The sequence below is a fragment of the Mastigoproctus giganteus genome, chromosome 5 (genome assembly GCF_048544385.1).
Source record: "Mastigoproctus giganteus isolate SK-2022 chromosome 5, ASM4854438v1, whole genome shotgun sequence".
NCBI classification, from domain to species: domain Eukaryota; kingdom Metazoa; phylum Arthropoda; class Arachnida; order Uropygi; family Thelyphonidae; genus Mastigoproctus; species Mastigoproctus giganteus.
In genome coordinates, this window is record NC_143579.1 from 87005853 (window position 1) to 87032318 (window position 26466).

The 26466-nt window shown below is 36.2% G+C and overlaps 1 protein-coding gene across 1 annotated transcript in view; it reads left to right on the forward strand.

Moving 5' to 3' along the window:
- Window positions 1–26466, forward strand: part of LOC150085543 (uncharacterized) — a 419624-nt gene that overhangs the window by 237754 nt on the left and 155404 nt on the right. The window contains exons 8-9 of the mRNA XM_090374596.1: window positions 1513–1682; window positions 7630–7699. Coding sequence (XP_090230722.1) covers window positions 1513–1682; window positions 7630–7699 — 240 coding nt within the window. The remainder of the gene's footprint in view (window positions 1–1512; window positions 1683–7629; window positions 7700–26466) is intronic.

The following is a 26466-nucleotide window of genomic DNA, read 5'->3' on the forward strand; positions in this document are numbered from 1 at the left end:
CCGTAAGTCGTTCGCGAAACATGTACCGGACCACCATTTGTTTGCGCGTGTGCATCAAAATTTGTGCGACTATGGGTCATTTGGAGGTAACAGGAGTAGTGCGAGCAGACCACATTCAACGCAAACTCCCGCCATGGAAAAAAGTGTGTTGAATGCCGTCCAGAATAATCCTACTACCAGCACACGTGCCGTTGCCTCTGCCTTAGGAGTGTCTTGTTGCAGTGTACAGCGTGTCTGGCACGACGATTCCTTACACCCCTTTCATCTCCAAAGGGTTCAGTTACTGCCCCCTCCCCCCAGATCATCCTGCACGTGTGGCTTTTGCACAGTGGTTTCTCTAAGAAAGTGTTGAAGATTTGAATTTTCCAGCCTATGTTTTGTTCACGGATGAGGCTTATTTCACTCGGGAAGGCTTTATTCAATCAGCACAATGCTCATGTGTGGGCTCACGACAACCCACACGGTGAATGCCCCCATGTGGCACAACATCGCTTCACAATAAATGTGTGGGCACGTGACTGCTTAGCTGACCCATACCTGTTACCATCCCGCATGAACTTTCCTAAATATCGGATCTTTCTTGAAAAAGTTCTACCAGGGTTACTGGACGATGTTCCAGCAAATGTGAGAGACAACATTTGGTTTCGACATGACGGGGCACCTCCCCATTATGGAAGGTGTGCTCGTGACCATTTGAACAGGCGTTTTGGTCGTCGATGGATTGGCCGTGCTGGACCCATTGCCTGGCCCCCATGCTCACCTGATTTATCGAACCTCGATTTCTTTCTGTGGGGGGCCCTCAAACCTATCATATATGAATCGCCTGTGGAGATGGAAATGATCTCATGGTTGAGACTAGTCTGCACTGCTGCTACTTTCAAAGAAACTCTAGATGTGTTCGATCGTGTCCGCCAATCCATGCTGAGTCAGTGTCACGCATGCATCACATCTCATGGTGGAACTTCGAGCATCTGTTGTAACATTATGAAATGCATCCATCTCGTACTCCAGTGTTAATATTATGTCAAATAAATGTTTGTCCCTAATTACTGTCTTGTGTCATTTCTGCTTCTTGTGCCTCTGCTGCTACTTTCCCGTGACATTTCCGGTTATGGGTTCCTCTGCGATTCACATTCCTTTAGATGTTACCTACCTTCCCTAAACGTTTGTACCAATATTTTTGAGACTCCCTGTATATACCTGTATGTATCATTTATGGATTGTTTTTTAAAATTTACAATGCATTATTTAAAGTTAAAAGTTAACATATACATGTATGTATCCAATTCATTAAGTGATTTACTAGTACATAGTGGAGAGCAGCATTAAAGTAAATTTATTTACTTTAATTCTTATGGAAAAATTATATTTTTCCATAAGAATTAAAGTAAAATTTGTTTAAAGTTTTTTTACTTGTTTTCAAAAGACAGTTAAGAGAACTAAACGAAGGTTGCCTGTTATTTAATAATCTTGAATTTATTCTTCAAGTGAAAAAACTGTTTTAAATTTTAGGGTTGAATTAAAATCACGAGAACTCTCCTGTACTTCAAGATCAATGGTTTATTCTCATCTAGCTTCTCACTTGCCTTGTACAAAGGAAACACTTTTAAAGCGGGCTAAAAAACTAAGACTTGATCAGGAGGGAGGAAAACTGAGAGAGCCAATGCAACGATTAAAAGATGGTAACTATCTCTTCCTTAGACTGTTAGAAATATGATTTAATCTTAGTGCTTACTTCGTAGTTGTTGATGTTAGCATTTATTTTTAAGGCCAGAATATACCAATTTTGAGAGCAAGGGGACAACAGATATGTCATGAACTGAGGGGGGTGGGGGCGACTTAAAGAATGAAGTTGATTTCAGTTTTTTAAATTATGTAACTCCAGTGCTATACTTCTTTTTATTACATGCAGTTATGTCATTTAGCTTCTTAATGAAGTAGAATTACTTTCATTTCTTTTTGCATTTGTTTTCCAGTTAACCTTAATTACCTTTTTTTTTTTTGCAGAGGGGGGGGGGGGGGCTTCTGCAAAAAAAAAAAAAAAAGAGGGCAAAGTTCAGAAGTCAGTCCAGTTTCTGGTTTTCTCATTAACATGACCTCCACATCATGTACCTTGTTTCTTATATTGGGAGCACTGAACTCTCATTTGTCATTCGATTTGCTGTACACATATTGCTGCGACATTTATAGACTATAGAAGTAAATTATTAGAACTGTGAATCGAGAAATAGTAATCAGAGACAAAATAGTTGAGATGTAATATGTGGTATATAATACCCAAGATATAATACTTCAGAAGTCAGTCCAGTTTCTGGTTTTCTCATTAACATGACCTCCACATCATGTACCTTGTTTCTTATATTGGGAGCACTGAACTCTCATTTGTCATTCGATTTGCTGTACACATATTGCTGCGACATTTATAGACTATAGAAGTAAATTATTAGAACTGTGAATCGAGAAATAGTAATCAGAGACAAAATAGTTGAGATGTAATATGTGGTATATAATACCCAAGATATAATACTCAAGGTGCATGTACAGAGAAGAAATGTGAGAAAAAGTTAAACATCGCTAATATGTTTTTGATACATGTAAAAATGAAAGAATTAACTATGCAATGACTATCATTGAAATAATTTGAGGAAGGTACTAGTTGTATGAAATTGCCAGTGTTGTTGGTTCAGGTGTTTTGCCAATAATTTTTTATTATCCAGTTTTCAAGTTAACTGTGCATGATTTTTAAAACTCTTTTCTTTTGAATTTTCATTACATAAAAATAAAAAGATTTGCTGCTTCATATAAGCTTTCAATTTAGTGAAAACTTATTTTAAGCAGCATGATGTCTATGAACTATACTTAACTTTTATTTCTCTCATTCATGCTCTTCCACTGTTGTTTCAGCAGTCTAATATATAGTTCCTTTTATATAAATGTAATGATTTCATAATTTTTTTTTTTTTAAATCATTACTTGAATTGAAGGTTTCTGAAACTGCAGAAGTTGACTGGTCAATTTGAAAGTATGGAGCTACACTTAAAAAAAAAAAAAAAAAAAAAACTTAGCACAGTTATAATCCTTGATATTACAAAATGCAATTTTGTAATATCACAAGGTGATATTACATGATGATTACAAGATGATTTTGCTAACCATCTAAAGGAATTTTATAACTGCTTGTAAATAAGAAAATTAAAACAATTTTAAAATTGCGGTGATCAAAATAGCAATCTGTAGTTGATCATAAGAATTCTGTTAAATGAAAGTTCTGTATCATTTATGAAGAAAAGTTAAATTTTAGCATTAAATGCTTGTCTGATTTTTCTAATTTTATAAATTTATACTTTCATCTCTCAGAAACTTTAATATGTAACAGTTATTCATTTATACATTGTTTTACATTGATACTGACACAATGACAATTTTTCATGTTTCCATACTAGGTAGTATAAACCATGTGGTCAGATGTTGATGGATTGTTTATAAAGTGCCCACACAATCCTTCACCAAGATACCTGCATAGTTCCTCAGGAAAATGGTCCAACAGACCTGAGTGACCTTGAGCATGTCATTCACATGGTTCAGCATGGTGCTCTGTTAATGGCATTCACATACAACTGTCTAGAGTCTACCAAGAATGGTCTGTTTATTAGAAACTGTATATAGAAACTGTGCAGTCAACAGTATTGTGACTGGCAACAACTTTATAAGTGAGATACCATTTGAGAACAAAAATAGTCGAGCAGTGTGTGGACAGGCCATGGTTGATAGCATAGTGGAATAATGTGGTGCATAAGTTGCTTTGGATGTACAATAAATTCTGAGTTATTCAAGTGTGAATCATTCATGAATGATTTTTGAATTTTCGTTTCTTTTAATTCTTATTGGAAATTTGAATCTTCAAATTTATTGAAGATTTATGAAACTGTACACTGTCACAAGTGTTCAAGAAATACTAACAGCATTTTAAGGAGAAAAATCTCTAGGTGAAGCAGGAAAAGAAGAAGAAAGCAAAGAAGAAAATATTCAAGTACATGAAGCCAGAATTTGCTTTGATGTTCTTATTAAATTGTTAATTCTAATGAGGAATGCAAAAAATATTTTGAAGAGAAATTAAGAATGTTGTTATGAAATGACAATAGGAGTAGTGCTCAAAATAAAATTTTCAGCTTTATTCGAACAAGACAATATAGTTGGGAGGGGGAATCATATTCATCTCATTAAATATGTAAAATTAAATTTGGGAAATAATTAAAGTTTATTGTTTAAAAAATCATTTGTATTCCAGCAGTGTTTAAGAAATGTACACTTAGAAATTGGATGTTTAGTGCTGTAAATTTATTCTCTATTTGATTTGAACTCTTTATTAATTTTTTAATATAAATGTTTTAAATTTTTTCCCCCCTCATATCTGCATCCTAATACCAAATTGAATACGTTAAATTAACATGTTAAATTAACATCAAGATATTGAATAAACTTGTTTAGTTATGTGAACTACGGTTTGAAAATATTTACACAGATTATATTCTATTATTAGAACTTCTCACTACTTAGGACTCCCCCCCCCCCCAAGTTTATTCTTTTAAATTGTATAATTTAAATGAATTAAATTGTATTTATTGTATTAAAATTTTATAATTTTGTCTTTTAAAAACTTAACGTTTGTTATTCATGCATATTTCATTGAAGTTATAGATGTGACAAATTATAATTAATCAAAAGAAGCTAATGTTTTATCAAAAAATTAAATAATTAAATCTCTATTAAACTTAAAATAAATTTTGGAGTACGTACTTTCTCTCCGCACTACTAGCTGGGATAAAGGGGATACGCTGTATTCAATAGAACCAACTCTGAGATTTAAAGTAAAAAAAGAATTGAGAATAGGGTCTAGAAGTAGCTAGTGGAAGATGGTGAGAAAAGATGTGGGCATGTGTGTAATTGTTCTAGAGGTAATCGGGCTTCACAAGGATTAAGGAATGGAATAAGAGAACTTGATTGGCTGATAACTGCTCATCTGGAGAAAAGGCCTTGAGGTGTTGATAATGCTAAATATAACTGTAAAAATAATATTCATAATGGCAATAGTCATTTAAGAAGACAATTTTTTTAATGCTTTTTTAAGTATTGGTGTGGGAATTAACTTAATTCCTGTGTCATGCTTTTCATTGACCATATTACATCAAGATATGGGCAAAAAAAAATTATGATTGCTTTTGAATTGGCCATAAATAGCAATTGTCATTTGAAATTTGTTCTTCTGGTTAACATGTTGCAAGAATACTCAATGATAATCATTTAAATCAGTGATAATTCTTCAAAAAAAAAAAAGAAATAACAGAAGTGGTCACATGGGGTTTATTTTCCCCCACAACTTTTGATGTATTTCCTTATCTTTGACATTTATACTAGAAACAGTTTATAAAACTTAAGTATTGTATTCTAACAGTGGTGATAAATAAAAACCCATAGTGCCATTTGAAGACTATTGGATGCTTAGGGTTATTACAAGATTTTATGAATTGTGTTTTTAATAAAGAAGTATGAAATTATTTTTCTCTATTTATTTATTTTTTAGAATATTTGGTATATTGAGGGAAATAATTTTTTCTCGGTTAATATGACTAACAGCACATGAGGCTCTTTGGTAGTCCATGGCTCTTTCTTCTTTTAATGAACAGTTTTAAAATGCTCCTCTTGTCTTGACCATAATTTTGATTGGTTGCAAACTGATAATCTGGTGGTGCCATATTGCATATAGCATTCCTATGTACCCTTTCATTAAAAAGACCATGTAGCCATGGAGAACTTAGACCCCCGAGAGAGTCGGATCTGATTATCAGCAGTGATTATTCATACATTAAGAATTTGCAAATAAGGGATAGGTGGTAGTGATCACAGTGTACTGATGTTGGATTTACTTAAAGATGTAACTAACATAAGTGATAAAGGGAAGGGTTTTTGCTTTCGTAGAGGTGACTACACTGGTTTCAGACAGATTTTAAATACTACAGTGGGACCAACTAGTGATGTTACCAACACCAAATTCTAAATGAGAGGCATTCAAGGAGTTATTTTGGAAACTGCTAGGCTTTTTGTACCAACTAAGAAATACTGTTCAAGGTTTAAGCCTAAATGAATGTTAGATGAACTAATGAGACTCGTGGCAGAGAAGACAACTGCATGCGAAAGTATATAAATTATCAGGCAAACAACACAAGCCTATGGGTGATATAAGCTACTCTGTAATCAGTTCACGAAGGAGGTTAGGCAAGCGAAGGCAGACCATGAAAAATCTTTGACAAAGGATGCAAAGTAAAACAGCAGAGACTTCTTTATCCTTGGACTCAGAGGAGGTCCCCAAGGACTGGAGATATGCAAATATATCCCCAATTCATGAAGGGGGACCAAAGGATGACACGAGTAATTACAGATCTGTTAGTTTGACTTCTGTTCCAGGGAAAATAATGGAGTCACTGGTTAAAGAAGCATTGCAGGATCATCTAGACAAGACTGCAGTAATATTTCAGGCACAACTTGGGTTTGTTAAGGGGAAGTCTTGTCTGACCAATTTGATTGGATAGATACTATGATGTGGTCACAAAGATATTGGATGCAAAAAATTAATTTTTATATCATATACTTGGATGTCAGGATAGCTTTTGATACGGTTGCACATGGAAGACTACTTTACACATTGGAGCAGTACGATATTGAGGGCAAGTTGTTACAATGAATGAAATGATGGTTGAGTGGGAGAAGACACAGAGAGTGGTAATCAGTGGACACTGTTCTTCGTGGACTAATGTCATTAGTGGAGTCCCCAAGGTTTGGTGTTGGGCCCAATTTTGTTTTGTATATTTATCAATGATATTGATTATGGTATATCAGGCTTAATGTCGAAGTTTGCAGATGATAAAAAGGTTAGCAGGGTTGTTAATGACAGTAAAGACAGTATACTACTGCAACAGGATCTAGAAAAATTTGGCAGATGGGCTGAGAAGTGGCAACTGAAGTTTAACATTGACAAATGCAAAGTACTGCATATGAGTAGCAGTAACCCCACAGAAACGTACCAACTGTGTGGTACTACACTCAGGGTATTGGAGAATGAAAAAGACCTAGGGGTAATTGTGCAGTCAGATATGAAGTTTTCTGAGCAGTTCAGACAGGCTGCCAGAGCAGGTCATGGGGTCTTGTCAATGGCATACAGGAATTTTGCTAGTAGGAATAAGGTGGTTATCACTTTGTATAAGGTCACAAGTCTGTCAATTCAGACAATCTGTAACACACCTTAACTTCATAGAATTTTTTTGTCATAAAGAAATCATAATAAACAGTAAAATTGTAAAAGGTACCACTCATTTAGGTTACTTAAGCTATAAAGCTTTAAATGTCTTGCTTAGGTCACAATGCAAATGGTTTAAAGTAGAATTTGTCTTTAGGGACTTTGTTCTTATTAGAAGAATTGATTTACCGTGCTGCAAATAGCATTGCAGTCTAATTGATAAGTTTTTCAAAGAAAAATTTGAAATAATTTTTAATTTTTCTTTTCAAAGAAAATTTTAAAGAATTTTTTTTTAACCTTTATAAGATGATATAGCATATTATTTTCTATTATTTTAGCAATAGTTGAAGCAATGCCAAAAATCATGGAAAAGTATACTGCTTTATGCCAAGCTTTTCAAGACGGGAAGTAAGTTTGTATATATGATTATTAGCGAAAGCACCTGGGAAGATAGCAATAATAGAATTATAACAAATATATTAAGTTTTGTAAATCCGAAAATGATTACTCTTTTGTATTTTCCCCTGTGTATTCAAAGAAAGTTTTTTTATTATTTATTTTTTGTATTTATAGTAATTTACCTTTGTCATGGGGGAAAAGTGTATTATAGTTATCAAATAAAATAAGAAAGTTTATATCAGCAATTAAGATAATGATTGTCACTTTCTTTCTAAACTTTATATAGTTTTTCTGTACTTAAATGTCACTCATTAGAACTACGGAAACCTTTTCCATAGTTAATTTCTTGATTAATAAACTAACCAACACAATCAATCTATATTAGATAGGTTGATGTCAATGTTCATAAAATTTCACTTCATTTAGAGATCATTAAAAGTATTTAAAACCATGTGAACCTTCTAAATCAATCTTTTAAGTCTTTCTCAATGAAATTATGAGAAACATTAAAATTTACAAACAACATTTAAAAAAAAAAAAAATAGCAAAATCCAAACAGAAGTAAATGGAGAGTGCATTGATAGTCTGCTCCGTTGCTTTCCTGTGTTTTCCCAATTTCCCTATGCAATTAACTTTCATTCTGATGTACAATGTGTGTACAGTGAGAGCTCTATTTTTAGTGTTAATGATGGGGAGGACTATATGAGATAATTAAAGAGAATATAATTTAATTTTATTTGAATTAAAATATTGGATGAATAAGAAACATTTAGAACTAATTACACTACAGTGTATGTATTTTTACTGAGAAAAAATAAATGCACATAGACTATGAATTGGAAAGTTGCCACAGAACTATCAGTGATATTTTACAATACTTCATTTGTAGCAATGAACTACAATGGTAGTGAGTGGCATCGATTTAATTGTATCTCATATTGTGACTACCTTATTAAATTGATGCCACTCATACTACTGTTGTAGTTCACTACCACGAACAAAGTATTGTGAAATATCACTGATAGTTCTGTAGTGAATTTCCAATTCATAGTCTATTGTGCCTTCTGCATTTATTTTTTATTAATACTATTACTGTACACACCATTTGGCATCTCTCATATTGTGGAGTTATACAGGAATCCCTCGATTAGCGCGATTAATTGGTTCCGCGAAAATGTCACGCTATGCGAAATTGCGCTAATCGAAGTTAATAATCAATACAAAATAGCCTAATTCGTTCCAAGACTTATGATATAACAATCAATATTTTTAAAAATATGTTTTTTATGGCAATTTAACGTACAGCAGTATAAAAGCAAAGGATAATTATAAATATTTGCAGTACAGTAATCAAAAGTTTATTGAAATTAAAAAATTACAATATATAACTCTATTTCTTTGTAAAATATTTCAAAAGGCTGGTTTGCGCAGACTTTTCTTTCTTCTTTTCATCATAAATTTGCTTGTATTGATACATATCTTTTTCAGTGTTCCTGCGAATTTGCATACTGCGCTCGATATCTGGGTCTGCATCCATGATTAGTTGTTTCAAATTTTCAGCTGCAGAAATATTCCTTTAAGTTATTTTAATGTCAACTTCTTTTCCTGAACATTTTCTTCCTTGCAAGTTTCCACCTCCTCATATGCTCATTGTTCATCAATATTAAGCAGGTCAGAATAACTTAATTGTTCTGAATGTGATTCCAGCAATTCGCGAACCTCACTGTTGTCGATTTCATTAAAGCCTAGATCTCATCCAATGTTTGCTATTTCATCAATATGTTACATGTGTGAAACTACAAAAATCATTTGTGCAATTTAACCCCAGGGGCTTACATCTGGTGAGTATGGGCTTGGCACACCCAGGGTCCTGAGCTGGATATCATCATTCTTCTCTTCTTGGTGATTCCCTTCTCTCTCTCTCTCTCTCTCTCTCTCTCTCTCTCTCTCTCTCTCTCTCTCTCTCTCTCTCTCTCTGTGTGTGTGTGTGTGTAACTTGGAAATATTTTTTTTTAAGCTGCTGCAGCATAAGCCTCAGGCGTCCTTGCACTATATGGGTAGTAATAATAATAATAATGTGGCAAAATATGCTTCCAAACTGCTCTCATATTGCTGGATACTTCAGATTACTTCAGACCATGACTCATGAATATTGTCTATTGCTTTCCTGATGTTGTAATTTCTCCAAAATTCAACTAAAGAAACTGCACCATCACCAGTTGTTGCTTCAATTGCTTGTGCAAATGTTTTGTGTAAATAATAGGCCTTAAAAGTAGCAATTATGCCTTGATCCATAGGCTGTAAAAGACTTGTCTTATTTGGAGGTAAAAAAATAACTCATGTTTTCACACAAATCAGAAAGTACTGGTGGGTGGCCCGGGGCATTGTCTAAAATTAATAAAATTTTGAATGCAAGGTTATTTTCTTCGCAGTAGTCCTTAACTTTTGGACAAAAATAGCTAGTGAACCATTCTTCAAATAAAGCTTTTGTGACCCAAGCTTTTCTATTAGAGTGCCAAACAACAGGTAGGCTTGCTTTATTAAAACCTTTCCCCAAATATCTGGGAATTTCATTTCTATAGATAACCATGAGTTTTAATTTCAAATCGCCTTCTGCATTGCCTCCCAATAAAAGTGTTATTCTATCTTTGGAAACTTTATAGCCTGGTTGAGACTTTTCTTTTTTTGCTAGAAAGGTTTTTTTTTTTTTGGCATTCGTTTCCAAAAAAAGGCCTGTTCCATCAACATTAAATATTTGTTGATCTGTGTAGCCGCTGTCATCAACAACTTTCTTTAAAATTTCGGGATATTTTGTGGCTGCATCTTTATCTGCACTTGCCGCTTCTCCAGTCAATGCAACATTATGTAGTCCTGTTCTTTTTTTAAAACGTTCAAACCAGCCTTTACTGGCAGTGAAATTTTCTTCCATTTCCGCTTCAATCACCTTTTCTTTTGAAGAACTTGCTTGAACATTTTCTTCAGTTACCGCTCTACCCAAATTTTCTATTGTTGACTTTTCCTTTAATATTGCAAAAATACTCAAGGCTTTTGTTTTTATGGCCGTTGTGCAGATTGGAATTCCTTTTTTGATTGCAGTCTTCTATCCAAATGGCTAAAAGACGTCTATCTCAATCATTGTAACACTTCTATTTCATGTGGTTTGTGTGCATGCTGACGATGAAGCAATCTTGCCTTTTTCCTTATATGCACTGGCCTTACTTAAAATCGTCCGAACCGTTGATTCAGGCATTCCAAGACGTCGAGAAATTTGTGTTTTACTATCACCATCTTCAAATCTTTTTTATGACTTCAATTTTTTTCATGTAACATTATCACTTTTCTTTTTTTTTTTTTTTTTTTACTAGAGACACTATCAGATACACCTTTCCTTTTATCTATAATTAATAATTACGTAATATATAAAAAATTTAATAGAAATTAATTAGTATGCACAGTAATTAATAGCAGGAGATACATGGGTGTCTGCACGTTAACACACAATGCAAGAGCAACTGAAAGCAACTGATCTTCATGTACGTAATAAATGCGGTGCGGCCGGTGTTATCCTTCAGAGTGCTTAATGTTAGAAAATTTCAATTGTTGTAATAATACACATTTGAAATAATCTGTTTCTTTTTATTTTCTTATGGTAGAAAACAAACTAGCTTCCCAAATTGTATCTTGTGTTCGTTTTTGTTTATTTCTCGATAACGCTTCTCAGTGGAGAAGGGATGATGCAACGCGAAATAAATAGTAACTCCCTTTTGTGAACAGAGCCACGCACTCACTAAGAAAACAAGCGATGTGTTTCTATAATGTTCTCTAATGTTATGCATACTTCAGCAATGTATTTACATTTGTAGCTTAATACTGACTCTCATAGCATCACCTGGCGCCTCCGTAGCCAGGTGGGAAGGAGCAGCAGTGCGTAGCACACGCTTCTTGATTAGACCGGGGTTCGAGCCTGTCACCACCAAATACGGAGGATGCGGAAAGGTCAGGGAATGACCACCGCATATCCCGGAGCAATATGACCTTAGTTGCTAATGCTCCTAAAAACCAAATAACAATCATAGCATCACCAGCTTCAGTTTCTTTAGGCCAAGCCAAAATACTGCACTAATTAGCACGAAATTTGATTCGTGCTAATCAAAAATTGGTAGCTAAATACAAACCACTCTAATTTGAGTCTTGGCTAAACGAGGGATTCCTGTACTTCATAACTGGGTTGGCATGATTGCAACACCAGGGTACCCACGCACCAATTACAGCCCAATAAGCCTTGAAATGGTGCCATCTGGGTGGTGGTATGGTATGTGCCAAGAATAAGTAACAATAGTCTTCTCCATTGGTGAAGCATTACTTATTCAAGGTAGTGCAATATCGTGGTAACTTGATGTGAAGGTAGTCACAATATGAGAATACAGTTAAATGATGCCACTCATTCTACTGTTCACTACTATAGTTCACTTCTACGAACGAATTACAGTAGAATCTCGATTTTCCGGGATAGATAGTAAAAAAAAAATCCCGGATAATCGATTTCCCGGTTTATCCAAAAATACAAAAGTCCCCGACATACATAAGAGATACTTTCCAGGACTTCTTACTTCGTCGAGTTTTACGTAACTCGTGAATGACATAATAACATGTTGCTACTATGTTATTATTCACAAATCCGAATTCTGCGTGATAGTTGTTAATTTTTGTCCATTTTAATACATCCTTATTATAACGATTCCTTAGAGATTTAACAGATGCACCATTTTCAAACTTTTGAATAATTTCAAGTTTTTGTTTAACTGTAAATGCAACTCTTTTGCGTTTACCCATCATTTTCACGATTTCTAAACAAAACAAAAAAAAAAAAAAAAAACCTATAAACGAACTAAAACAAACTAAATATTTGGTCTTCCTCTTTTTTTTGAGCGGCGGGTGTAAAGACAGCGGGGATTGCAAGATAATAGGTACACTAATCTCCCAGTGACAACTTATAATGCCGCTTGTTTCTTATTTACGACTTGCAAAATGTCTGTTTACATCTATTCTAGTTATTACTTGAATTTTTTTTTTTTTTTTTTTAATTTGGAGTCTTGAAGTGTCCCGGTTAATCTGATCCCGATTAATCGAGAGTCTGCTGTATTGTGAAATCTCACTGATAGTTCTGTAATGTATTTTTCCTTTAAAGTATAAGATCAGAACATGTAAAAATTTATGTAATCTAGAAACATTTTAAATAAATCATTGAAACAAAAAGGGCTTATTATATAGAAAAACAGTCGGTCAATAAATGTTGTCTAACCAAATAGAGAATGTCAACGTAGTGTCTGTTGCTTCCAGAGCTTGGAATAAATGTAAATTTCCTTCGAAATCAATAATTCACTCCCACTCTCTTCATTTAGTTCAGGTGTTTCGTAGTTTGTAAAGCCAAACCCAAATCAAAAACAAATCATAATTTGACATGCTGATGTAAAAAGATTGAATAAAGTGACAGACAATTTCGCTGGTGTATGAATGAGTGAAAAAATTCATGAATTCATGTGAGTAAACAAAACATGAGAGTGCTGTGATCTTTCAAGAAATGTAGAATCAGAAATTTCTGTGATAGCACTGAAGATGATGCAGTCCTTGAAGAAAGTGAAAGTTCATACATTTAGAAATTACAAGTGTGACAATTGTGATACCAAATTTTGACATTCTGCAGCAGAGTTTGGCAATCAGTCACCTTAGAGGGGGACTTGATTGAGGTTTATGAGACCCTGCTAGGGATTAGTAAAATGAATGAAAGCAAAATTTTCACTTATAAAGAATACCAGAACTGGGGATCATAAATTCAAATCAGGGGTAGAGGCGTAGACTAGATTATAGGAAGGTTTTTTTTTTTAGCCAGTTAGTTTTTGATTACTGAAAAAAGTTGTCTCTGCAGGTAGTTAGGCTGACAGTTTGAAGAACTTCAGAGGTCAACTGGATAATTACTTATATGAGTAGGGAAGTACATAATTTATCAATTTTCTCATCTACTTTTTACTAGTTTCTTTTGGCTGGTGCAGCAGAAGCCTATGGCTTCCTTGCACTTAATGGATAATACTAAGTAAATGCTTATTTCTACATTATTGTTGCTTACTAACAAAATTCACATTTTGTTTAGTAAGCATGAGGGAATCTTTCAAATATGTGTTATAAAATTTTATTCAAAATTTGCCTTCTAAATTTTAGGTTCTGCTATTGACTGGAAAATGCAGTATGTAAATGCACTTGGCCTATTTTGTACACTTAAGTGTTTTTGGCTAGTAGCTTTTAAACAACAGGGAATATTGCAGTGGTTTAATTACTAACAGTACAACAAACTCCTATGCCATGAATTAATGCGATATTGTACTTTTTTCAAACAAATGACATCATGAAACATACAAGTATTTTTGTATATTGGCTAATATACCCATCTGTGCACAAATTCAATGGAAGGGTTTAGTGTAACTCAACAGCTTGAGTTACACCAAATCTACACTAATGGTGATGTTTTCCTATGTTCAGTTCTTTCTTCCACTCTTTTCCCCATGTATATTAATTTCTTTCCACTGACTGGAAATCCTATCCATAGTTTTGCTGTTGATATCACATTGCATTCCACCTTCAGGTCTGAGAAACCTTGCCCTGCACAAATAACTTCAACTTCCTGAATATCCACCACCAATTCCTTAAATGCTGATCTCTAGGTAGTTCTTTGTATGTGTCAAAGTTAATTGAGTTAATTTTACTCCCAATTCTTGTCTTGTATCTTGTAAAAAAGGAGACTACTGCTCTTGTGCTTATTTTTGATGATACTCAGATTTCTAGACAAGATCGCATATCTCTATTAGGGATTATTATGATTCTGATCTCTCTCTTGGCATAAGCACATTAAAAATATTTATTTCTTTGCATATATAGATATGGGTTTTCTCTTTTGCTCTCAGTGTTAGTGTTCCTCTAAACAGCTACTTGCTCTACAAATTCCAAATCCACCCTACCATGGAATAATGTTTCCACATTTCAGACGGTGTTCTCAAAACCTCTCAGGCTTCTAGACTCCATTGAAAACAGGGTAGCCATATTAAGTAATTAACTAGTTAAGTAATTCTGCCGGAGACCGGCAGAATTACTTAACAAGTACAGGTCACTGTTGAACAAAAGCTGAGAATTAGGGTTGAATTTGAAAGTGTCTGCAATTCTGCCCAGACACGATAGGAGGGAGTATATGATGAGAGCCTTGTCAATCAATTCGGCCCTGGAAAGATTGTGCAAGGCTCAAGGGGTAGAATTTTTTCCAGCCTGGACTGTACTTGTAAACAGGAGAGACTGCTTCTACAGGGATGGGATACACTTAAATAGAAAGGGTGCAAGAATATTTGCTGATGCTATCGAGGCAGTGTTAGGTGGGTCGGAAAACTGCTAGCTTGGGGGGAGACAAAGACCAATAGATTGACAGTAGCCACTGGCAGAGGTGAAAGAGATTCTTGCACTGCTTCTATTAGAATGAGCAGAAGCCTGAAAAACAAGATGCATGATATTTCAGAGACTGCTGGAAGCCATTGCGGTACAAATAAACACATGGGTTGTGTTAGGGTAGCTAAGAATAGAAACGGGTGCAGGTATATTTGCATGTACACCAATGCTAGGAGTTTAGAAAATAAATTTGATGAATTTGAGGTATTGCTCAAAACATCAAACGCAGATATTGTTGGGATATCAGAGACGTGGTGTCACATAGATATAAGGGATGCAGAACTGGAATTTGGGGAGTACAACGTCTACAGAAAGGATAGACAGGATAGGAAGGGGGGAGGGGTTATGCTATTAGTGAAGAAACACATAAAAACCAAGGAAGTGAAGCCAGTCGACATTGCTGGACAGTGCAGTGTTGAGTCAGTTTGGTGTGACATAAGCATTGGTAGATCAAAATTGAGAGTAGGGGTGTGCTATAGACCTAATGACTCTGATGAGTATAATAAGAAACTGTACAGGGGAATGGAGTGGGCCAGTAAATCAGAGAGTCTTATAATGGGAGATTTTAATTTCCCAGATATTGACTGGAATTTGGGGGCTGGTCACTCACACACTAGCAGGGCTTTTGTGGATTTATTGGATGATTGTTTTCTACATCAGCATGTTCGGGAGGCAGCTAGAGCGAGTAATGCTCTTGATTTGATTTTCAGCAGTGATAAGAAATGCATTAAGAATCTGCAGATAAATGAACCACTAGGTGGCAGTGATCACAGTGTGCTGAAGTGGGATTTACTCAAAGAGGTAACTACCATTAGGGGTAAAGGGAAGGGTTATTGCTTCCGTAAAGGTGACTACGATGGACTGAGACAGTATTTAAATTCTATACAGTGGGACCAACTGATGATGTTACCAACAGCAAATTCAAATTGGGAAGCATTCAAAGAACTTATCTTGGAAGCTACTAGGCTTTACATACCAACTAAGAAATATTGTTCAAGGTTTAGGCCAAAATGGATGTCAGATGAACTCATGAGGCATATGGCAGAGAAGAAAAATGCATGGGATACTTACAAATTAACACGACACAGAAGCCTATGTCATGATAGATACAAGTTGATATGCAACCAAGTTACAAAGGAGGTTAGGCAGGCGAAGGCAGATTACGAGAAATCCTTGGCAAGGGATGCAAAGAAAAACAGCAAAGAGTTCTTTACTTATGTAAACTCTAGAAGGGAGGGATGAATCAGATTGGTCCACTTGATATTGATGGGTCAACTGTTGATGATCCTGCTCAGGTAGCTAACAAACTAAATGAATATTTTGCATCGACATTCACACATGAGGAGTTATTCAGCGAGGGGAATGCCAGAGGTGTATTCAACTCTAGCAGTAAGCTACAGAATCTTGAAATAACTGAGAGTAAGGTGGAGGAGAGGTTGTTGAAGATAAACACAAGAAAGGCACCCGGGGTGGATGGGATCTATCCAGTTATATTAAAGGGTGCAGCAAAGGAAGTAAGCAAACCCTTAGCCATAATTATGAGAGCTTCCTTGGACTCAGGGGAGGTACCCATAGACTGGAAATGTGCAAATGTGACCCCAATTCACAAAGGAGGATCAAAGGCTGACACAAGTAATTATAGACCTGTGAGCTTAACTTCTGTTCCGGGAAAATTAATGGAGGCACTGGTTAAAGAAGCACTGCAGGATCATTTAGACAAGACTTCAGTTATAGCTCGGACACAGCATGGTTTTGTTAAGGGGAAGTCTTGCCTGACCAATTTGATTGGATACTATGATGCAGTCACAAAAGAACTGGATGCAGGGAATAGCTTTGATATTATATACTTGGATCTTAGAAAGGCTTTTGATACTGTTGCACATGGAAGACTGCTACACAAATTGGAGCAGTGTGACATTGGAGGCAAATTGCTGCTATGGATAAAGGGGTGGTTGAGGGGGAGAAGACAGAGAGTGGTAATCAATGGACACTGCTCATCGTGGACTAATGTTATTAGTGGAGTCCCTCAGGGCTCAGCGTTGGGTCCATTATTGTTTTCTGTATTTATAAATGATATTGATGATGGTATATCAAGTTTAATGTCCAAGTTTGCAGACGATACAAAGGTAGGCAGGGTTGTCAAGGACACTACTGACACTATGCTGCTGCAACAGGATCTGGAAAGGTTGAGCAGATGGGCTGAGAGGTGGCAAATGAAGTTTAACATTGACAAATGTAAAATACTACACATGGGAAACAGCAACCCCAGAGCAACGTATCAACTCTGTGGTACTACACTGACAGTGGTAGAGAATGAAAGGGACTTGGGGGTGGTTGTGCAGGCAGATATGAAGTTCTCTGAACAGTGCAGACGGGCTACAAGAGTAGCTCATGGAGTATTGTCAATGATATACAGGAATTTTTCCAGCAGGGATAAGGAGATGATTATTCCCTTGTATAAGGCAATGGTCAGGCCACACCTAGAGTACTGTATACAGGTCTGGAGGCCTCATTTCAAGAAGGATGTAGAGCTGCTGTAACGAGTATAGAGAAGGGCAACAAGATTAGTGAATGGAACAAAGGGGTGCTCTTACAAAGAAAGGCTTAAGTTTTGCAAATTACAGTGTCTGGAGACTAGGCACCAGCGAGGTGATCTGATAGAGGTGTATAAAGCCTTGAATGGTTTGAGCATGCTCAATGCTGATGGGATTCTTCCTCTAGCTCCGAATAATCACCTGAGAGGGCATAAATTCAAATTGAGGAAAGACAGATGTAGGATAGACGTGTGGAAATTTGCCTTTAGCTAGCAGGTGGTTGGTTGCTGGAACAGACTTCCATCCCTTGTTGTGGAGGTTGATAGCCTAAATAGGTTTAAGGCTCAGCTGGACAGGTATTTTGAATGAACAGAGGGGTGAAGTGGAAGTGGGTTTTTTTTTTTTTTTTTTTGGCTGATGCTGCATGAGCTTGCTTTCTTGCATCAAATGCCTCTACTAATGCTAATGCTATTCTGTCTCATGGATGTTGTTTCTTTTGTATGCCTTTTCTATAGATACTTCTATCGGCACTGTCCTTCAATTGGCATCTATAATTCACTCTCTTTCTCTTTTAAACCAGTTCAAACACAGGGCCACCCTTTCTTATTCCTCATTTATCCCCCTCAACTTTTATTTTCCTTTATATGTATGTCTTGAAAATTGAAGTCGATGAAAATTAATCTCTAATTTCAACAAGTATCACCTGTCTTCTCAACCTTCATCCCATGTACAGTAGTAGGCACTTTTGGTTTTGATACTCTTCATGTTTGAGGTTTTAATTTTAAAAAAAAAGTGCCTGTCTAGTAGCAAAAAGCATTCAATAAAATTGCAGAGGTTTCCCAAGTATATAAATATTTCTGATTGCATTGCCCAATGTAGGATGGTAGATATCTCTCTCTCTCTCTCTCTCTCTCTCTCTCTCTCTCTCTCTCTCTCTCTCTCTCTCTCTCTCAGAAATGAACTGCAATGGGTATAGGCAAAATTTATCCACCTCCTACAGCTTGCATATGTGTAACAATTCACACTGTAGTCTCTAATACAATGAATATCTTGTTATTATCACCTTGCAAAAAAAAAAAAAAAAAAAAACCTGCATGTATTGACAATGTCAGCTAAAGTGAATGACATCCTAATGACAGTTCCACTAAATACATTTACCATTGAATATTAGATATTAAGACCTTGAGGCATTTAGCCAAAATCTGCCTCATCATGACCATGTGGATATTGATGGAAATTTATAGGATTATTCAATTTTGAAATTAGTTGCCAAGAAACATTACATGCTTTGGTTTTTCTGTGTTTCCCTAAAGAGAGAAGGCATAAGAATGAACTACATAAGGACGATTACTCAGAAGCAAACAGAAATAAATACTAAATCTAACTTGCACACAATCATTCAATAAAATTACAGAGGTTTCCAAAGTACATAAATATTTCTGATTACATTGCCCAATGTAGGCACCACTCATTTCTCTCTCTCTCTCTCTCTCTCTCTCTCTCTCTCTCTCTCTCTCTCTCTCTCTCTCTCTCTCTCTCTCTCTCTCTCTCTCAGAAATGAACTGCAATGGGTATAGGCAAGATTTAACCACCTCCAACAGCCTTGTCCATATGCATTGACAGATGCCAAATAATTGGAAACAAGTTTGGATCATGATTCTTTTTGCATCAATTTTATTAACAATATTTTCTTTAATCATCATTATTGTCATGATTATTTGTCAAAACCTGGAATATTTAGTATTACATTTTTTAAAATGATAATGTACTGTTAAATATAACAATATCCCCTTTATAATCGTCATTATGCATGGGAGGACCTGAAAGATCTTTGCTCTCTTTCAGCCTAAATTGACATGAAAGGAAAGTCTGCTTACCTTTACAAGTTTGCTGCCTCATTATTTATGCAAATGTGTGGCACCAGGTTTTTAATCCACTTGGAGAACCATGTAAAATACTACACATGGGAAACAGCAACCCCAGAGCAATGTATCAACTCTGTGGTACTACACTGACAGTGGTAGAGAATGAAAGGGACTTGGGGGTGGTTGTGCAGGCAGATATGAAGTTCTCTGAGCAGTGCAGAACTTTTTCTTCAAATTTGAAAGAAGAAAAACCAGATATTTTTGTCAAGCAACCTTCACTAGAGGCTGACTAAATCAGTCATAGTGAGAAGAAATCCCAAAAATGTCCCTGCCTTCTCCAATCTAGATTGACTCAATCCATGGTTTTCAATCCGATAAGAAAAGCGAGCAGCAAAACTGTTAACCAGTTTACACCTGTCTTATATACCGTATTTCTTTGATTCTAAAATGCCATCGATTGTAAGACACACCTTAATTTCAGTACCACCAACAGAAAAAAAGCTTTGATTCTTAGAGAAAAATTAAAAAATAATATAAAATGTTAAAATATATCTAACAAATATTTTTATTTTAAAAGAATTCAATTTACTAACAACAATAGTATTTATAAGTAGGTATGTTATTCAATACTTCCTTCTGAATCTTCTGAGCCGTCGATACCTGCATCTGAATCAATATCAGAGTCTGATTCTAATGAGCTGTCATTATCTTCGTTATATCATCTTCTGGGCTATTGAGAGCATTGGTGATGCACTATTGTTTCTGGGATTAGCTTCCAAGCTGTTGATACCCATTCTGCCAGTTTTGATGCTGGTGCTTTCTTAATTTTTCCGGAAGGTATCAGTGGAAGGTTGTCAGTCAACAGCCAGGATTCATATATTCCTTTCTCAAGTAATCCTTAAATGGTTTGTTGACAAACGTTGAGTGGCTGCAGTTGGCTAATCATGCCACCAGAAATCATAACCAAGTCACCACATTTTTGCACGATTTTATTTTTGACCCATTTGGACAAATGTCCACGAAATGCATCAAGTACTAGCATGCTAGGTGGGTTATGAAGACTTCCAGGACGTCTATTCCACACAACATTTAGCCAGTCTTCCATAAGCTCTGCTGACATCCATCCATTTTTTGTGTATGCACAATAACATCTTTGGGAAAAATTTCATTCTTTGGTATGGTTTTTCAATTTAAAATGAAATATGGTGGCAACTTTCTACCATCAGCAGTGATACACTGCTTTTCGTAGCCCATGCTTATAATCTTGATTTCTTTAGCACATTTAGTGTTGATGGTGTAATTTCGAGGCATATCGAAGAAGACCGGGATTTCATCAGCATTTCCAATTTGACTAAACATGCAGTTCCTTTTTTGTCATAATTTCATCACCTATCGCTGAAAGTTCAGCTTCTGTTGAAAGTCTGCAGGAATTTTTTGCCAGATAGATGTTCGGCGCCTTAACGATAATCTGCTACGACGCATGAGTCTGTCGCACCAGCTGCGACTTAATTTAAAAATAAAAAATTATTTTCTCTATTCCAAGGAACTTGGCAATTTCTCCAGCTTTCAATTGCATAGCTTGTTGAGTGATGGGTAATCCTTTTGCACGTGTCTCTTTTACAAAACGTATCACGGCTTCATCGACTTGTGGAAATCTTCCTTTTTTTTTAGGCTCTGTAAAGCACTAGGTTGTTGCTTTGCACGAAAATATGGAATGACGAACATTTACTTCACTAATGTCAAAATGCTGACCCACAGCTCTATTTCCTTGTTCTTTTGCATACATAATAACTTTTCATTTCAGTGCAGCTTCGTAGTGCAATATTTTTGACAACATTTTAATTTGCAATAAGGGATCAAAATGAACGGAATACAGTAATTCCACTTCTTATTACTTTTGAAGATACAAACAAACCTTCCTAGTTTTTCGCTGAGAGAGCTCCACTATAATGAAATAACGGTGGCTTCACATTTCGAAAGCACGTGAAATTACCCACACCACTTTATTCTCCAGTGGAATTGGAGACTGCAATAACGGTCAAACTTGGAGACTAGATTTCCGCGTAAAAACAAAATGTGTGGTGCCTTGTGCAAAGCACGAAAAAATTCAAAAAAACTGCAATTATAAGACGGCATCGATTCTAAGACGCACCCCATTTTTAGAAACGTTTATAGGGGGGATAAAGTACATCTTAAAATCGCAGAAATACGGTAATACTCCAACATACAGAATATAGTTCATTGGTATTAATATAATTTAATGTATAAATTTGAATCTGTATGTTTTTATGGAAGAACTGGCACAATATACATTACTTTTTTTTATCCTATTAATTTTATTTTATATCCGTTCACTTGTAAAGGTGACATTGCTCCTGCGATCAATATCTTTCTCTTTGACTTTTGGGACAAAATGCAGAATTTGTTAGATTCATCATCAACATTGCAATCTCAGAAGTCACTGTTTCTCAAAAAAAATGTGGGAAACTACTAAAGAATAGCATTAGGCAAAATATTATGAATGTATATTCAAAACTTCAAGAAGAAATGCTCAAGGTGAGCTTCTTCCATTGCTAATATGATTAAATTATTAAAAGGCAGCTAAATCACAGGTTTATTTATTTATATATATATTTTTTTTTTATTGATCAAAAATTATAAGTGATAAGATTAATATTTATTTTTGAAAATATACTAATATCTGTAATGTTTATATTATATACAGGGTGTCCCAAAAATATTGGTACAAATGTTTAGGGGAGGTAGATAACATCTAAAGGAATGTGAATCGCATAGGAACCCATAACCGGAAATGTCACCATAAGTCGGTATACGGTGTGTTCATCAGTTCGTCAGGTGGTAGATGACTTTCATCAACCGGTGAAATACCACCACTTTGCTTATGAGGCTTGAAGTGGTGAACCCCATGTTTAGTCTCTAGAGCAAAGTTTCCGGCATCCCCCCCCATACTTCTCCTTCAACCCATGCACAGGACTAAGTACTATAGGTTTTGATACCTTTCGTGTTTGGGGTTTTCATTAAAAAAAAAAAAAAAAAAAAAAGTTCATGTGAGGGGAAAATTTTTGGTTTACTCATTCAAGCAGTAGTCGCCGCACGAAGAGCATGCATCAATATGTGAATTGTGAGCTAGAATACATGCACTTAGTGTATGGATTAGCAGAGGGCAATAGGCGAGCCGCTCAACGAATTTATGGAGAACACTTCCCAGAAAATATACCGGACCACTGTTTGTTTGCACGTGTGCATCAAAATTTATGTGATTATGGGTCATTTAATGGGTCATTTAGAGGTAATAGGAGTAGTGCAATCAGACCACGTTCGACGATTACTCCCGCCATGGAAGAAAGTGTGTTGAATGCCGTCCAGAATAATCCTACTACCAGCACACGTGACATTGCCTCTGCCTTAGGAGTGTCTTGTTGCAGTGTACAGCGTGTCTGGCACAACGATTCCTTACGCACCTTTCATCTCCAAAGGGTTCATTTACTGCTCCCCCAAGATCATCCTGCACATGTGGCTTTTGCACAATGGTTTCTCCAAGAAAGTGTTCAAGACTTGAATTTTCCAGCCTATGTTTTGTTCACGGATGAGGCTTATTTCACTCGGGAAGGCTTATTCAATCAGCACAATGCTCATGTGTGGGCTCACGACAGCCCACACGGTGTGCGCCCCCATGCGCCACAACATCACAATAAATGTGTGGGCAGGTATGGTCGCCGACTGCTTAGTCGGCCCATACCTGTTACCATCCACATGAATTCCGCTAAATATCAGATCTTCCTTGAACAAGTTCTACCAGGGTTACTTGACGATGTTCCAGCAAATGTGAGAGACAACATTTGGTTTCAGCATGACGGGGTGCCTTATGGAAGGTGTGTTCGTGACCATTTGATGGGTGTTGATCGATTGACCGTGGTGGACCCGTTGCCTGGCCCCCACGCTCACCTGATTTATCCAGCCTTGATTTCTTTCTGTGGGGGGGTTGCTCAAATCTATCGTGTATGAATTGCCTGTGGAGACGGAAATGGATCTCGGGGCGAGACTCGTCTGCGCTGCTGCTACTGTCAAAGAAACTCCAGGTGTGTTTGACCATATCCGGCAATCCATGGTGCGTCGGTGTCACTCATGCATTGCATCTCAAATCTATCGTGTATGAATTGTCTGTGGAGACAGAAATGGATCTCGGGGCGAGACTCGTCTGCGCTGCTGCTACTGTCAAAGAAACTCCAGGTGTGTTTGACCATATCCGGCAATCCATGGTGCGTCGGTGTCACGCATGCATTGCATCTCATGGTAGAACCTTTGAGCATCTGTTGTAACATCATGAAATGCATCCATCTCGTACTCAGATGCCTCCATAGCCAGGTGGGAAGGAGCAGCAGTGCGTAGCACACGCTTCTTGATTAGACCGAGGGTCGAGCCCGTCACCACTAAATATGGAGGATGCGGAAAGGTCAGGAAATGACTACCGCATTTCCCGGAGCAATATGGCCTTAGTTGCTAATGCTCCTAAAAACCAAATCACACACACACACACATCTTGTACTCCATTGTTAATATTATGTCAAATAAATGTTTGCCACTAATTACTGTCTTGTGTCATTTCTGCTTCTTGTGCCTCTGCTACTACTTTCCCGTGACTTTCTGGTTATGGGTTCCTATGCGATTCACATTACTTTAGATGTTACCTACCTCCCCTAAACGTTTGTACCAATATTTTTGAGACACCCTGTATATAATGATATATGTATATATTTTTAAATTTATATTTTTGTTATAATGGGGGGGGGGGGAAACAGGCAGTATTAACAGTATTTTTTAACCTTTCTAATCTTTTTATCATCTTTATAATTTATTTTTATAAACTTTTAAATTTTTATCATCTTTTATTTTTCATTTTAAATACAGTAATGTTTTTATCTTTTACTTAGCGATACTGTACATACCTTTGTTTCTACGCCTAGGCTATCTCTCTCTGTGTGTGGTTAAATGCAAACGTTCTCTACATTTTAATTGGTTTTTTGTTCATATTGTTTATAAAAAAACAAAACTATAATCTATAATTATATTGTACATAATGTGAAAAGTAATACTGTACTGTAAACACAAAAATACAATCTAAAATTAATGTAAAAATTAATACAAATGAAATTTACAAAATCAATTTTTAATCTTTAGTTGTGCTGGGTTGTGCATCATCAGGGTCATGTTCTTGGGTTGAGGTAGGAGATGTTTATTTATAGAGACATTATGCAAAGCAAATCTTTTTTTAAAATGCTTAAACCATCCAGTACTAGCCTGAAAATCTTCTGTGTAATCTTCTCCAGCGTGTGATTTTAAACTCTGAAACAAACTTCTAGCCTTTGCTTGCACTGTGTGAAGGTGCATAGGTGTATTTTTTTGTATTAAATCTTCCGTCCACATAAACAACAATTTCTCCATTTCATGGATGGGTTACTGTCGTGTGGTTAAAATTATAGACTTAATAGGTGCAGAACCTTTCACAGCTTCCCGCATTCTTTCTTTGTATTTGGTATCGTCGATACGTGGAATGTGATTACTTCAAGTTACGTGCTATCATATTCACTTTCTTTCCTCCTTCATACTGCTGGATAATTTTCATTTTACACTCTAAATCAATAGTTTTCCTTGACTTCTTAGCTGGCGTATATGTGTATATGATGAAAGCATTTTCCTTTTACCAAACATTTTATTGGTATTTCAGTAGAATTTTAATTAATACACCAAACGCAACAGATGCTTGAAAGCGACTGGGTGTATGTGAGAGAGAGCGACTGAGTGTATGTGCCTGGTGCTGTCTTCAGGCCTCCTGTCATCGGATGTGCCTTCTCACCTGGGTTATGGGTGTCCTCAGTAGTAACTACCTGATTTATTATTAATTTATTCATTTATTATTTTTTTTTGTGGTCGTAAGTCGACAACCAAGTGTATATTAATACATTATGCCATTTGTTGTATGAGGAGTCCCTATACTTGAAGTGCTGGTCAAAACATCAAAGGTGGATATTGTTGGGATATCAGATACATGGTGCCACACAGATGTAAGGAATGCATAATTGGAATTTGGGGAGTACAATGTGTACAGAAAGGATAGGAAGGGAGGAGGGGTTATGCTGTTAGTTAAGCAAAAATGAGGGTACTTGCCCTTAACAAAAATGGTTTTCTTAAGGGCAAGTATTGTCTGACCAATTTGATTGGATACTATGATATGGTCACAAAGTAACTGAATGCAAAAAATAATTTTGGTATCGTATATTTGGATTTCAAGAAAGCTTTTGACACTGTTGCGCATGGAAGACTACTGTACAAATTGGAGCAGAATGGTGTTAGAGGGTGGTAATCAATGGGTGCTGCTCTTCGTGGACTAATGTTATTAGTGGTGTCCTCCAGGGTTCGGTGTTGGGCCCATTGTTGTTTTGTGTATTTATCAGTGATATTGATGAGGGTATATCAAGCCTAATTTCAAAGTGTGGAGATGATACAGAGGTTGGTATGATTGTTAATAACAGTAATGACAGTATGCTGCTGCAACAGGATCTGGAAAAGTTGGGTAGATGGGCTGAGAAGTGGCAACCTAATTTTAACATTGACAAATGCAAAGTGCTGCATATGGGTAGCAGTAACCCCAGAGTAACGTATGCACTGTATGGTATTACACTGAGGGGTGGTAGAGAGTGAAAAGGACCTAGTGGTAATTGTGCAGTCAGATGTGAAGTTTTCTGACAGTGTAGACAAGCTTCCAGATTTGGTCATGGGGCCTTGTCAATGATATAAATTTTTCTAGCAAGGATAACAAGGTGATTAAACCCTTTTATAAGGTAATAGTCAGGCCACACCTTGAGTACTGGGT